We start from the raw sequence: 15,377 nt of genomic DNA, 5'->3' as shown, positions 1-15,377 counted from the left end.
TTCTGTAGCGAACTCGCTATTAGTATAAATCTTATCCCGTCAACGAGCACGACAAATAGCATACAAATCTCTACCTATACTCTCCATAAAATCGTTCGTATGCTAATTCTGTGGGCTGGTTAATTAAGGCATCTTTGTGAGTCTGAACAATGGAGTTCGAAATTTACGATGCTTTGGCATTTGACATGGGAAAACTTCCGACACTCTGAGAATATTCGCGGCGACCAGACAAATTTCAGACTAGCAAAAAAGAAAACACCCATCTCCACAATGGGCGGCGAAGGGGCCACAAAGTTTCACAACTAATTAGAAACTGTTGACGGGGGCGCCTCCACTCGCTGCTGCTATCTTTTCAATTACATCGTCACCACTGTTGACAGACAGGGCTAACTTTTGTGATGGAGAAGAGCTCGTGACAAGAAATCGAAGTATGGTTTAAAATAGGTTATTGTTTTGAATCGTTTAAGTTGTGCAAACTACACAACAAATGTGAAAATGGAACATAAATATGTTTTAAAGTATTTCTTCTTATAATTAGCTTTAGCATAGCTTAACGGTTGGACCATTGAAAAATTTTATTAGGATAATATCTATAGTTTGCGATGAATTTATTGAACATTTTTTTACTCTTTAAAAAAAATTCTATTGATGATTTCAAAAAAACTGTGTTTAATCTGTTTTTAACAGAATTATATTCCAAAGAGGAGTTGATATTGTGTAATTATTTTTTATATTTCGAGTGAAAGATTCTTCGATTACGACTCACGAAGCAGCCCGAACTCATCGCCAACTATTGAACAGCTGTGCACCTACACTTAGTATACGTCTGATTGAAGCTTTGACCTAAGCAAAGCGCTCGAAGCCAAATTAACATACTAATGTATTCAATTATTCGCATTCCTTCTTAATTTGCAACGGTGCCAGAGATCGATTGACTTTCGATACGAACTAAGTAAGTAATATAACAATAGGTGCCTAGTATCGGCACCCTCCATTTAGGACTGCTCAATTGCAAGTCATAAAAATTAATTGAATAATAGTTGGAGTAAGGGGAGTAAAAAGAAAACAAGCAAAATTTGTTTGTTTTCTATGAACCAGAAAGTGTAGGGCAGTAAAACTGCAAACAAGTTTTAGATCTCGCTTAACTTGTTTTAACAAGGTACAACAACTGAAAAACACACATTCAATTCCATATTTTGAAGTAAAATAGATAGTGTTTGTTTAAAACATATAGCAATGTTTAATATAGAAATGTTAAAAAAGGCTTATAACGAATACAAACTAAAAATGGAATCATAAATAAGGCACCCACAAAAACCCGACTAAATTGCACAGGATGCGATAACGAAAGCAGTAGCTCAAATAAAAATGAAATTAAATTTAGGTTGGTAGAGATTCTTTGTTTGTGGTCAGCAGAAATACACAGAATTATGTGAACGATTTCACTTTGATCTTGTTTTGTAAACACAAGTGATTTCCCTTAAGTTATTTTAGGAATTTGTCAGCGTCTGCTGTTGCGCAAAAAACTAAGCTAAACAATATGTTTAAATAAGAAAGTACTAAAACTTATTTGTAAAATGGTACCTATACCTAGATAGAAATACAAGCTTTTCTTGTCACAATGAAAAGACAAAGACACTTTGGAACGATAAGAAAGACGTTATAAATTAAGCGATAACCGAACGTTGGGCACAAATCATATTGACAGCAGTGAGTTTTATGAGCCCTATCCATGCGATTTGCCTATCCGCAATCGCAAATTCTATTATCCACACCATAAACAAAAACTAACACCAAATCGCCATAGAACCATAAGAACGCAATGTGTAATCAATTAAGTTAGGCCAGGAACAAATCGAAAACATTTTCCCTGGAGGGCCAGCGATTGCTTTAAATAAACCGAAAGTGTGACTGAACCACTTGAAAGCGTAGAATATGTAGTGTTTTGTACATATTAAAGACAAGGAATATACATATTTATATAGCAGCCAGCTGACGTAGTGATAAGACCCCGAAGCTAAAAGCCACGCGATGTGTCGAAGCCACGTACTCGTACACCCAGATACAAGTGGCATTTTCCCCGGAATTCGCTTATCATTTTACATGCCTTTCGACACAACAGTTAATGCTATAACCTTTTTCGAACTGCCAGGAACTTCCTGTACAAGTTTTGTATTGAAATTCCAAAAAACAAAACTTTTTGGAATTACCCAGGCATCTAAGAATGGGATGATAAGCTACTCCACACTCATATTTATAATGTACAACAGCGGGCAAACTGAATAATTATACATGTACATTGTGCAAATTGAAGCCTAGAATAAGCTTCAATAGTATTTGCTTTTGATAATCTTTGATAATTGCATACAAACATATTGTACTGGCTAGCAATTAGCTTTAACAACCATCTATTAGTGGATCTTATTATTTGATTATGTGGGCAGGCTCTGTTCGGGTTGGAAAATCCCTTGAATAGGGCAGTATCATTAACAGGTTTTAAAATAAATGCAATTTGAAGGGGAACATGTTGTAAAAATATTTTTTTAACTTTACAATTTCTAAAGGTTACGCTTGAAAAAGATTAAATAAGAATTCTATTTTACCCCTGGGAGAGAACGTGCAACTTCATAATATTGTCATATTTGGACAGAAAAAACTTTACATTTTCCAATTAAGTGATAAACCATGGAATATATTGAAATAAAATAAGTTTTAATTAAGATACATATGGATAGTTCTATTGTACTGGCGATAAGTGTAATTTGCTTATGAGACACGTCGCAAACAGTGGGTATATTTTGGTTATAAACATTAAATGAGCACTAAGCCAACCATAATCGGCGGCGTTAAACTGTAAAAACAGGAGATAAGTCGGTTGCTTCCGTTGTTTCTTCCTCTTTCTGTCTCTGCTTCGTCTTCTGCTGTTTTCGCTTCCACTGCATCGCGAATTGCGGATTGCGAATCGGAGTCAATTGCCTCCAAGCTCTGTCTTAACGGTACCTGGAGCAACAGAGAGCGACAGAGAGAGAGGGGGAGTGGGGGTGGGGGCGTGCGACGGAGAGCGACTAATAGATTGCATGAAGCAGAGACAAACGAGCAAACAACGCATCAAGTAACAGTTAAAAGTTGTTGTTTGCTCTCTTTCTTTCTTTCTCTTTCTCCCTCAACTGCAATTAGCAAGCGAGTAACGTCAACTACCGTTGAACTCAATTGAAAAGATGGTGAAAGAGGGAGGGGGACAGATGGAGAAGTACCCAAAGACATCGCACAGTGGTTGGCAAGAAAATACTACCCAGAGCGGTCTCAAAATTTCCATTTTCTAACCAAATTCAAGTAGCCCCTTTGCCTTTTACAGCATACGAAAATAGAGCAATAAAAAATACGCATTGATGGAATTTTAAGCATGTCACAGGTAAAAAGGGCTTTAGTTTGTTTTTCCGCTCAGGTAAATAACGGAAATTTTTGACAGCTGCTATTTGTATCAGCTGAAGTGTTGATCAGAAACAGTGGTTCTGTTTTAGATTCATTTTTAAAGAAAGCTGGTAACCTAAAAAATTAAATAATGTGGCAGAATTATATATTCCTAAAATATAAAATACGATTAAAATATAAAATATTTAAATAAAAAATTCAAGAAATTCAGTTTTTCAACAATTTCCAATGATTATAGGGGTCTTAAAAAGGGCTTTGTAGATAATAGATGATAAATTAATTCATTTTGTGACCTACAAGTAAAATTAGATTATGAGCGCCCTATTGGCCTATTCAATGTGGGGGGTCGGTTTCTTTCCACTCTACATTACCAATTTTAGATTATTATCCCACTGTGCACCGTGGGGCCAAGCATCTCAAATGCAGTGCTTGTGCAAAGAAATCCAAAGCCGCATAGAAGAAGAAGTTAAAACCGCGACTGTTTGAATCTGTTTGCCTTTTATTAAATGCCGGCGAGACAAAGATAGGTAGAGTCCAAGAGAGAGAGGGAAAAGCCAGAACGATCGGATGCTGTGTGCTAAAGAGGGAGCGAGAGGGATGATGCGGGCAGGTAAAAACCCGTCATCGGTTTTGGGGGACGGAGGGCGGGGGAAGGGGCAGTTGGTCTGCAACGCTTAACTGGTTCTTGGCAACCAACTTGTTTTTTCTGTAGATTGCCGCCGTCTGTGGTTTATTATGTTTTTTTTTCCCTCCGACTTTTGCCTTTGCAATTTTTAATATGGTAACTTGATTCAAACGAAAAAACTTACCCAATAAAACAATAGCAATAAAAGAGTAGACGTGGATTTATATGTTCCTTTTCTCGATCAATTGATTTGTTTGGGGAACTTTTTTCATTCCCTCCTTGGGGTTTTTTTTTTATTATATATATTTGAAACTATTTTTACGCAGGGATGAAAACAATTTTCAGCATGGCAACAAAACAAAATGTTGCAGCGCATTCGAAGCAACAACAAGAACATTAAACATATGATAACCGAGGTCAGGCAGAAAGTGCGAGCGGGACAGGAGACATTAATTACTTTTTATTATTATTCCGCGAAGCCGAATTTCCGATTAATATTTATTCAATTAAGACCTTTTCCACTTGGCCAGCACAGAAAAATCCCACCGCCGCTCACTTTTTCCACTTCTTAGCCTGAACCTTTTTTTCGTTATTTCTGTTTTGTTCGGTTTTTCTTTTCTTTTTCTTTTAATTTTATTTTTTTGCCACCAATTCGAGGTGTTGCTTTGTTGTTGCTAAGAATTTCAATACAATTATGGCCCAAATCGCATTTTCACTTTTCCACACAAACACGCAGCCAGCAAACACACACAAACACACTCACATACACAGTTGTTTGGCTCCGTTTTAAATGAAAATAATCAAACATTTACATTGCCGTGTGTTTTTTCTCCACGAAAATGTATGATTATGTATGATTAGTTTTGCCTGCCGCGCTGCACACGCGAAAATCCGACGAAACAAAGAAACAAGAAACGACCGCGGAGAACGTAACAACCCAAATAATAACCCGATACAAAATCGCGTCCGAATTCGCGTCCGAACCGCTCGCTGTTTCGACCAAAAATCACCTCTATTTTCTATAGAGGCTTCATCAGCTCGGTGTGGGGAAAACATCAGCTGTTCGAGTGTGTGCGAGGGACCAGCAATAGGACGCAAGCGCCGTAAGAGCTGCGTGGGCAAGAAGAGTGCCGATAGCCGTGTTGAATTCAAAAATACTTGGCGGGCTTTCATCATGTTTGTATTTAGAATGTTTAAGCACGTATATCATTTAAGTAAATTTTATATTAGTGTTTACTTTTGTATGGGATGCAAAAAATCGCCAACAATTTTAACATCTAGGGTGGCAACGCTTCCACGGTTCGCGTAACTTTTAGTACTATCGATAAAGCAGTATGCGATACATCGATCGAAAATCGAACCATTGTACTTGGCGCAAAATGAGTTACAAATAAAGTATTATTAAGCAAATTGATAACTTAATATATTGCCATCTTTCTTCCTTCCAAATTTTTAGTTATCTTTGTGGGCCAGGAGCTAGCTAACATATTGCTATAAACTTAAAGCAAAATTCGGGAAAAATAGAAGTAAGCATCAGTACAAGTTTCCCTCGAATTACGTCCAGAGTTTTTTATGAAGCACCGTATGTGTGATATAATGAAAATCATAATAAAATGAATAATTTTTATAATTTTACACAATCTATTAATGGAAAAAAAGATTATTTCTTATGTATGTACATTAGGGCGGTCCACATTTGTATGTACATTGTACAAAGGCAATCTAATTCGGACTGTATTAGAACTGTCCTAGTAGGTCTCATTCAAATACAACGTATTAATTTCTTGCTTTGCGCTTCGTAATAATGTAAAAGTAAAAGTTTGAAATGGCTTTCTTTAATTTTTGCGGCCCTAATGCAGCCCTGCAAACACCATAATTTAAGAGGTGGAACTTCCTAAGGCATTAAAATATAAGAAATTTTATAACTTTCAAAATATCAGCTGAATATTATTTAATATTTCCTTTTGTATTCCAAATTAAATGAAGTCTCCCCGTGTTCCGTGCAGAATTAATCGCCGATAACTCGCGGCAATGCAGCCCTGCGCTTGCCGAGAGAAACGTAACGTAACGTGACGTGACCAGCAAACGGCGTGACGACGGACGGGCGGCGCAAAGCGGACGAGCAAGAGGCGAGCGAGTAGAGAAAAATTATTGAGCGCAGAGAAAAGTCCACCAAATCGAACGTCGCAGCAAGTGAAAAAGGCGAAAAAAGCCCGGATAGAAACTAATAGAGAATACGATTGCCAGAAGACAAGTGTTAGCCCGAGCCTGAGCCAAAATGAATGAGGAATACGACGCGATTGTGCTGGGAACGGGCCTGAAGGAGTGCATCCTCAGCGGGATGCTGTCCGTGTCCGGCAAGAAGGTGCTGCATATTGATCGGAACAAGTACTATGGCGGCGAGTCGGCCTCCATAACGCCGCTGGAGGAGCTCTTCCAGCGCTATGGCCTGGAGCCGCCCGGCGAGCGTTTCGGGCGTGGCCGGGACTGGAACGTGGATTTGATTCCCAAGTTCCTGATGGCCAACGGACAGCTGGTCAAGCTGCTGATCCACACGGGCGTCACCCGCTACCTAGAGTTCAAGTCCATCGAGGGCAGTTACGTCTACAAGGGCGGCAAGATAGCCAAGGTGCCGGTGGACCAGAAGGAGGCCCTGGCATCCGATCTCATGGGTGAGTTTTTCATTATATCTCTTTTTTTTGTAACCCCCTTTCTTCGAAAATTGTGCAAATTACCAGCTGTGCGTGTGTGTGTGTGTATGTACTCGTATTCGACTGTTATCTGCTTCCCCTTCTTCCGCCCTCTCTTTCTCTTTTCTTCTTTGTCTCGGCTTTTTCACTCGCTGGCTACTCTCTTGTTGTTGTTGTTGTTGTTGATTTTTTAACTGTGACACGTATGTGTGTGAGCCGAAAAACGGTTGTTTTCGTCTGCTTGGCCAAGAATTTCTATAAAATTTCCCCACACATTTCCACACCTTGTTTGTTTTTTATTTGCCTAACTATTAACGCCCTAATACGTTTGGGGGTCTCAATTTAAATCGCTCTTCGGTGATTCATACACCTGCCGCTAATTGCTCGCTTCCATTTTACACCTTAATTTTGCTTTGCTTGAAATATAAGTTTTTTCTCTTCTCCACGGAAGCAAGCAATTGCAATTAGTTAAACACGCTCTATTTATTTATGATTGGGTCTTGAGTTGTTGCCATTTCAATTTTTAGTAGTTTTTGCAACCAACTTTTTGGCGAGGCGCATTGAACCCCTTCACTTTACAGTAGAGCTTGCCTAGCGAAGACTTTCAACCGTCATTCATCATGTAAAAATAATTTAAATTTTTCCTATTCTAGCTATTTAAAAAAAAAACAATTTGAATCTATTTTTTATCAACATTATTTTAGTAAATATTATTTGTTTGTTTCATATTTTTTACTGTTAATATCATACAAATTTAAACCTAGAACACGGATGGAAATTTTGAATTTAAAACCTACTGTTTGAAAAAAATGAGGACGAGAAAACAGCCCTTATGTTTTATGTGATAGAATGTTTTATATGATAGAAATAACAGTAAACTTTTTCTTAATATTAATTTAAATTTTTTAAAGTAATACAATAAATTCTAAAACATTATAAATATTCTTTAAAAATTGAGACCCTAAGGATCCTTTAATTTGAAAGTAAAGTGGTTGTCTGTCAAGGCCTTACTGTGGCCGCATTACACATATGCTCAGAATGACGTCACAGGGTGGCAAGTGGTTTCTGATTGTTGGTGGTGGCTCGACCGCCCCCAAAATTAATGGTTTCAAACTTAAGTTGCGTGCGGATATCCACATGAGTGTGTGTCTGTGGCATGCAAATGAAAATGAAACGGGGAAACTTGAAACCCTTGACTCTCGCACTCCCTTCTGTGCAGATCCTATTCCCAAAACTGACCAATATGGTACATGAGGTATACTAAAGTAAATATTTGTATATATTTGCAGGTATGTTCGAGAAGCGTCGCTTCCGGAACTTCCTCATCTACGTGCAGGACTTCCGGGAAGATGACCCCAAGACCTGGAAGGACTTTGACCCCACCAAGGCCAACATGCAGGGTCTGTACGACAAGTTCGGCCTGGACAGGAACACGCAGGACTTCACTGGCCACGCCCTGGCCCTTTTCCGCGACGACGAGTATCTGAACGAGCCGGCCGTTAACACCATCCGGCGCATTAAGCTCTACTCCGATTCGCTGGCGCGGTACGGCAAGTCGCCCTACCTCTATCCGATGTACGGCCTGGGCGAGCTGCCCCAGGGATTCGCCCGCCTGTCGGCCATCTACGGCGGCACCTACATGCTGGACAAGCCCATCGACGAGATCGTCCTCGGCGAGGGTGGCAAGGTGGTGGGCGTGCGCTCCGGTGACGAGGTCGCCAAGTGCAAGCAGGTCTATTGCGATCCCAGCTACGTGCCCGAAAAGGTGAGATATTCACAAGGTTTTTTTTTATAGTTGTAACAATTTGGCAACAATGATCAGTTGGTCAATATTATGTCGATAAACCTCTCCGAGTAAACATTAATGGAGTATTTTTTCTTTCTTTCCGTCTGACAGGTGCGCAAGCGTGGCAAGGTGATTCGCTGCATTTGCATTCTGGACCATCCGGTGGCCAGCACCAAGGATGGTCTTTCCACGCAGATAATCATTCCACAGAAGCAGGTGGGCCGCAAGTCGGACATCTACGTGTCGCTGGTGAGCTCCACTCACCAGGTGGCAGCCAAGGGCTGGTTCGTGGGCATGGTCTCGACCACCGTTGAGACCGAGAACCCGGAGGTGGAGATCAAGCCCGGCTTGGACTTGCTGGAGCCGATCGCACAAAAGTTTGTGACCATTTCGGACTACTTGGAGCCGATCGATGATGGATCCGAGTCGCAGATCTTCATTTCGGAGTCCTATGATGCGACCACGCACTTTGAGACCACTTGCCTGGATGTGTTGAACATATTCAAGCGCGGCACTGGCGAGACGTTCGACTTTTCCAAGATTAAGCACGAGCTGGGCGATGAGGAGCAGTAAGCGGGGAGCAGGGCTTCATCTGGTTATGGTGCATTTGGACAGCTCAACATCAGCCACAAACATCGTAGATCGTCTCAGCGTCGTGGCCAAACCTTAAAGAAATACCCAAGATAAAAAACACAAAATAAAAGCCCAAAAAAACTAAAGAAAAACGAAAATCCCGAAATTGTATTACCAAAATGCTTTTCCATCGAGAGATGAAGTTTTAGATGTGAATCGAATTGCTTGCTTCGCGCAATATTGGATATGCCTAGAAAATATATATATATACCAATATAACATAAATTATACAACATGCAGTCGCGTACATGTGTACGTCTATATATATATATATGTATCACTGAGTGAATGTTAGGCATCTAAATCAAATTCATGCAGATTCAGCTTGTTGTGACTCGAGCGAAGGTGCAAGACTCGACGTATACTCTCTACTCTTTCACCACCCGAACAGACAGTCAGTCACGCGATTATGCTTGGACTTTAGTTGTACGAGTATATAATAAAGTATATATATAAAATATGACATCGTATATATATATTGTCTATGTATATTGCCCTTTTGCTTGGTTTTCCTTTTTTGTGATCGACACAATTTGTGTGCCCCCGAAGGCCGCAAAAATTCATAATACATACCTATAAACACGACACACACTCACACATGCATAATGCAGCATTATAATTGTAATTGTAATCCCCAACAACAAATAGAAAGGAAGAAATCGATGGTATTGAAAATGTAAACAGTCGAAAAAGTTCATCGCAGCATACCGAAGATATTGCAACTGATCGAAGCGCGGCAGACAACAAAAATAAAAAGAAAACCTTAACAGATTGTCAATGGTATAGAGAACTATGGTATTCCGCATTTTCAGAATTTACATTTTTAATAAAAATAAAAAACAAAAAGTAATTTGGTTTTGTTGGTGGCAGAAATTTTGGATGTGAGAGGTAATGTTGGCAAGCAGAATGGGTTAAAAAATTTATTTTTACCATAAGAGCTAAAATTTAAACAGGAATATGACATTCATTAGACGCTTGTAATCCAGTTTATTTTAAAATCTGGTAATTTCCGCTTACTGCCCGCAAAACTCTTTCGCGCCAACCAGACTAAATATTTCAGGAAATATAAACTTTGTCCTTGAGCTTTTCACCACCACACTGCCTCATTTAATTCGAATTCTTTAGTTCATGGTTCCGGCCTAGTTATGAGCTGGGTTTTAACGTCTTTAGCTTTTGCCACACCGCAAATGGCGGTATATTTGAAGAGTACTCAACCTCTAAAGAGGATGGAAATATAGAATGTTTTTGCAATTCGAATCTAAAAAACAAATCATTATTTTTTAAGTATGAGTATAAATCACCTAGCAGTCCTTAAAGTAAAAATGTACCATTTTACAAAAATAGGTTTTAGTGCTGACTAGATGTGAAATCATTTCTCAAGCAACTCTTCGTGATCTTGAACTCGATACAAATTTTGTATTAAAACATAATTGGAAATTAAACATTTAAATTTTGTATAAAATCTACTATATTTTAATATTAATCCATTTAATTTAAATATTTAAATTATGTATGAAATCATACTATGTTTTAATATTAATTCATTTATGTTTAATACAATCAAGTATTACTAGACATCGGATATTTAAAATGATTTTTAACTATTTTTGGTTGTATGGGATTTCTTTGTCACCTGGGCTAGAAACCAATTAATATTTTTTTTATGTTTTCCTTCATGTACCACTTTAAAAATATCTTAGGAAACAAAATTGTAATAAAGCTTTTAAAGCCATAAATAATTAAAGATGTTATAAAATATATTTTTTTTTTATAAAACATTGTCTAAAGTTACTGCAATTTATTCTTTTAATGCGGCAAATAAACTGATAAAAATTCAAAAAAATAAATGTTTCCTCTGTAAGTTTGACACGAAAGAACCATTACTCATAAAAATATCGCAAACTGGATACAATTTATGTATTACATCATAAAAAGATATTTAAATATTAACTTCTTAATATTTCAATTAAGTATTACTAGACAACAGATGTTTAAAATTAATATAATTCTCCTAAACAAAATTCACCTAACTTTGGTGTCTTCTCCGGCTAAAACCTTTTTAATTTTTTAAAAATTCTTTTGTTTTAATGTTCCACTCTAAACAGACCTTTCTTAAAATTAAAAAAAAAACGTTTTATGCAAAAAAAAGGAAACATTTTTGAAGAATTAAAAAATGTATACATTTTCTTATAAAACATTGTTTAAGTTACTGCACGTTTTTCTTTGTTCCCATGCTGTAAAAAAAAGAAACGTTTCCCTCGCCATTCCGTCCCATCAGAATCATTCCTCATAAAAGCATAACTCATAACTTTAAAAAAATCTTGCTGCGCCACATCTGTAGATGTACCTACATTCTAAGTGCCAAGCAGGATAAGTGATATTTTACGAACCCCGAACTAAAGAGACACAGTTGTAAATGAAAATCTGTCCGGATTCTGCATCCATAAATGACAGTCTAGCCATTTTTTGGGTTTGTTAGCTTTTCGTCGCATTTGAATCACGTAGCCATAGGGTTATAGTTATGACCAGGACTCCTCGTTGGCTTTATGTGACACAATTACGAATTCCACAGCAAGTGTTTGGGATGCATTTGGAATAGTTACACCCCCTCCCCCCGTCTAAATCACCCCTTACATTGGTGGTAAGTGGGAAATTCTTATTGAATTGCATGTGGCATGCCACACGAGTCTGAGGCTAGTCCGCTAGTTCACTTTTGGGTCCTCGTCCTGGGTCCTGTCGATGCCCCAGGAATGTGCAAAATGCTGAGAATGCCGCTCTCCATTCCTGTTAGTTTTAATGCTGTCACTGACAGTTTGTGTTTTTTTTCCGCACTTCACAGTGCCTTGGTTTTATTTTCCTTGCCCGACAACGACGACGACGACCTGTCCAACAAAATGCCGCCAGTATTTTTCCAATTTCCGCTTCCTAGAAAAGGCAAAAGTGCAAAGACGTTTCGCATTATTTCGCTCTTGCCCAGTCACTGAGCATTGAACTCGTCTGAGGCCACAAGTGTTTCGGAATTCCTGAAGTAGGTTTAGGTCTAGGCATGAAATATTCAAGGCTTTTGAAACTCAAGCACACACTTATTAGCATTACCAATTATTAAATACATTTTGTACAATAAATAAATACAGAAAACTTTTTAATGTTAAAAAAGAATCCTTAGTGATTGTGTTTTTTAACCAAGTTAGAACAGTATTTCTTATCAATGATTCTTAACTTTACGATCTAGAAATGTATGCATTGTATTGATGATTTTCCTTGCAATATTTTTTTCCTGTCCTCGAATCACTGAACATTGAACTCGTCGGGGGCCACAAGTGTTTAGGAATTCCTGAAGTAGGTTTAACTCTTCAATGTTCAAGGCTTGAGTTTCAAGCACACACTTGTTAGCATTACCAATTTTTTATTCAATTTGTTACAATAAATAAATAAAGCAAACCTTTTAATGTTGAAAAAACCCTTAGCGCTTGTCTTTTTTAAACCAAGCTAAAACTTAATTTCATATTAATGACTCTTAACTTGACAGTATAGAAATGTATGTATTTTATTGATGATTTTGCTTGCAATATTATTAATTCCTCTCCTCCAGGCACTGAACATTAAACTCGTTTGAGGCCACAAGTGTTTAGGAATTTCTGAACTAGGTTTAACTCTTCAATATTCAAGGCTTGATTTTCAAGGACATTTTTGTTAGCATTACCAATTTGTTATTTAATTTATACAATACAAAAAAATAGTAATCTTTACTGCTTACAATTTATTAACCCAGTTAAAACAGTATTTCTTAAAAATAATTCCAAGCCGTACAATCTATAAATTGATGCATTATACTGATGATTTCCCTTGCAACATTTCCAATTCCTCTCCAAAATTCCTGTCACATTTGCCATCTGCAACTCTCTCATTGCGGCTGATTTGTCATGGCTCCAAGGAATGGGCTTAAAGTTCTATCTCCATCTAGCCCCTAACCATTAGGTTTGTTGTTCTCTGGTGATGATGATGATTTTGCCGCTGATGTGGCCAAAACACGTCGCCCCAATGCTGGTCAAGTCGTTCACCACATTTTTGCTCCTCTTGCTTCCGTCTTGGCTGTGGCTTACTTTTTTTTCTCTGCAAGATGGGTCGAAACCACAGAAAAAAAAACAAAAAAGAAGCGTAGAAAAAACCGCCGGAGAAGACCAAAATTTGTAACTGGGCAAATTGAAGTCAAAACTTTGGCGCTCAGCGCCGCATGCAAGTCACATACAACAGCGGAGAAAGGCGGGAGTGGGGATTGCCTGGATAATGGGCGTGGCAGGGCCAGAGAAAGGGAAAGGGGGGGGGGGATAAAGCTATGATGTCGACGCAGCACTGGCAGGCATGACTAAGCTGCCAGCCCTCTTCCATGCCTGCATCTATATTCGCGTCCTTGTTGTTACGTCTCCTGTTGGCCATGGTCAGGCTAACGAGCCCCGCTTCTACACGGAAAGAAATTACCCAATTGACCTTATAATGCAATGATATAGAGTCGAATTTAGATGAATATGTGGGCATTGTATTGGAAATTTGTAGGCAAGGGTTAACTTAAGATGTGTTTAAAACAAGTTCCTTTTCAGTAAAAACTTGTAAAAATAAAAATATTATAAACATCATTTCGTATCTATAACAAATATTTTTGCATTTTCTTTAAAAATAATATGTGTTTGACATTTAAAATATAATAATTACGAGCAATGGAATACATCAAACTTCGAATCTGACAGGATTAAACACTTGGGAGTTTCGTACTGCAGCATGAATGACATGAATAAATAAAATTTTCCAGACAATTTATGTTTCGAAACATTTTTGCAGTGAGATTCGAATGATTCGAAACATTTTAAACAGTGTGATTCGACTCTAACGTGACTTTTAAAATTAATTAAATCACCTACTTTAAATTAGTACACTTTTTAACAAACAAATGAAACTGCAATGTTTCGAATCACCTTAGAATGTTTCAACCGATATGTTTCTTATGTTTGGTATTATTGAAACTGACTGTTTATTCATTCAGGGCTCAATTTCGTACATATTTCTTATAACCCATAATATGTTAAAGGACTAATTTAGAAATTTCGATGCGTACAATTATCTTATAAGCAACAACATATCCATTTAGTTTTTGATTTATTATTATAGGCACTATAATCATATACTTTCATATCGATAAAGCATACTTTGTAAAAGGTGTAAACCTGATAAACTTTTTTCCTGGTCGTCCAGAGTAGGAACATATGTACATATATTATCGGAAGGGCTATTATCTTTTTTCAGGACAAATTTATTTCCTGTGCAAGCGGGGGGTGTAAATGAGTGCACAGAAAAAAAAGTATTAGGATCAATGGCGGATCCAGGTTTTGGTCGTGGGGGGCTTTCAAAACAACACTTTTTGCTGCATACTTTATGAACACCACATTTCTTTTTACCTTTCACGCGAGTGGGGGGATCTATCACCCATATCCGCACACCCGTTGATCCGCTTATGGCCAAGATTAACTTAATAGTCACAGGTAAATATATCATTTTTACCATTGAACAATTTAAAATAGATATGGAAAATATTAGTTTATATGGAACTTAATGGAAGTGAGCATAGTTTCTTATAATTTTTTGACCAGTGTGGCAATGTGGCACCGCGTTGGGCTCGTAATAACAGCCAACCGCAAAAGGCCACACACAGATACCAGCCAGCAAACAAACACACACACTTACCCCGAAAACAAAGCAACAAAATGATGCCTTTGGGGTCAGTTGACGGTGTTGGACCAATGATTTGGCGACTTAAGGACGACAAGCATGTGCATTGAGCTAAATTGACGCAGTGGACAGTAGTGGGGATAAATCTCACGCACAGATACAAGACCATTAGGTCAAATTGAATATAATTCTTGGGCTTTCCTTACAGCGTGATGTGATTAATTATACACGTTATGAATATAATGCAGCCGACATGTTGTCTGCTCCGCCGCTGCCATCATCCCATCATCGTCAGCCGTCTCATCATTATCCGCAACGACATCCTTGGCTGAAAAAGTCCAAAACAACAACAGAAAGACGCGGGCGTGACTGCACTGGGGAAAAATAGATGGGTACTTGGGATGGTTACTTGGTTTATTTCAATTTATTTATATTTAAAATAACTTTGAAGCAAATTATTTTAAATTTCTAAAAGTTAATAAATAATTTT

At 37.9% G+C, this 15,377-nt stretch overlaps 2 protein-coding genes across 5 annotated transcripts in view; one reads left to right on the top strand and one right to left on the bottom strand.

The window, feature by feature from the left end:
- Positions 1 to 5,061, bottom strand: part of LOC108020933 (phospholipid-transporting ATPase VD) — a 28,051-nt gene extending 22,990 nt beyond the window's left edge. The window contains exons 1-2 of one of the 4 annotated variants that reach the window (XM_070997543.1): positions 4,821 to 5,061; positions 4,242 to 4,369 (exon numbers count right to left, since the gene is read on the bottom strand). The gene's annotated coding sequence lies outside the window, so the exon portion shown is untranslated. Of the gene's footprint in view, positions 1 to 4,241 lie in introns of all 4 variants that reach the window. The other 3 variants (XM_070997546.1, XM_070997547.1, XM_070997548.1) reach the window with 3 other exon arrangements.
- Positions 5,062 to 6,183: 1,122 nt separating this feature from the next.
- Gdi (GDP dissociation inhibitor) lies at positions 6,184 to 9,636 on the top strand. Its single transcript, XM_017090087.4, has 3 exons — positions 6,184 to 6,729; positions 8,037 to 8,512; positions 8,645 to 9,636. The coding sequence occupies exons 1-3, from the start codon at positions 6,336 to 6,338 to the stop codon at positions 9,104 to 9,106; spliced, it is 1,332 nt and encodes a 443-aa protein (XP_016945576.1). The 5' UTR covers positions 6,184 to 6,335; the 3' UTR covers positions 9,107 to 9,636.
- Positions 9,637 to 15,377: the final 5,741 nt, after the last annotated feature.

This window comes from Drosophila suzukii, chromosome 2L, assembly GCF_043229965.1.
Source record: "Drosophila suzukii chromosome 2L, CBGP_Dsuzu_IsoJpt1.0, whole genome shotgun sequence".
Lineage (NCBI taxonomy): Eukaryota > Metazoa > Arthropoda > Insecta > Diptera > Drosophilidae > Drosophila > Drosophila suzukii.
The sequence above is the reverse complement of the archived record's forward strand: the minus strand, read 5'-3'. Positions and strand labels throughout refer to the sequence as shown.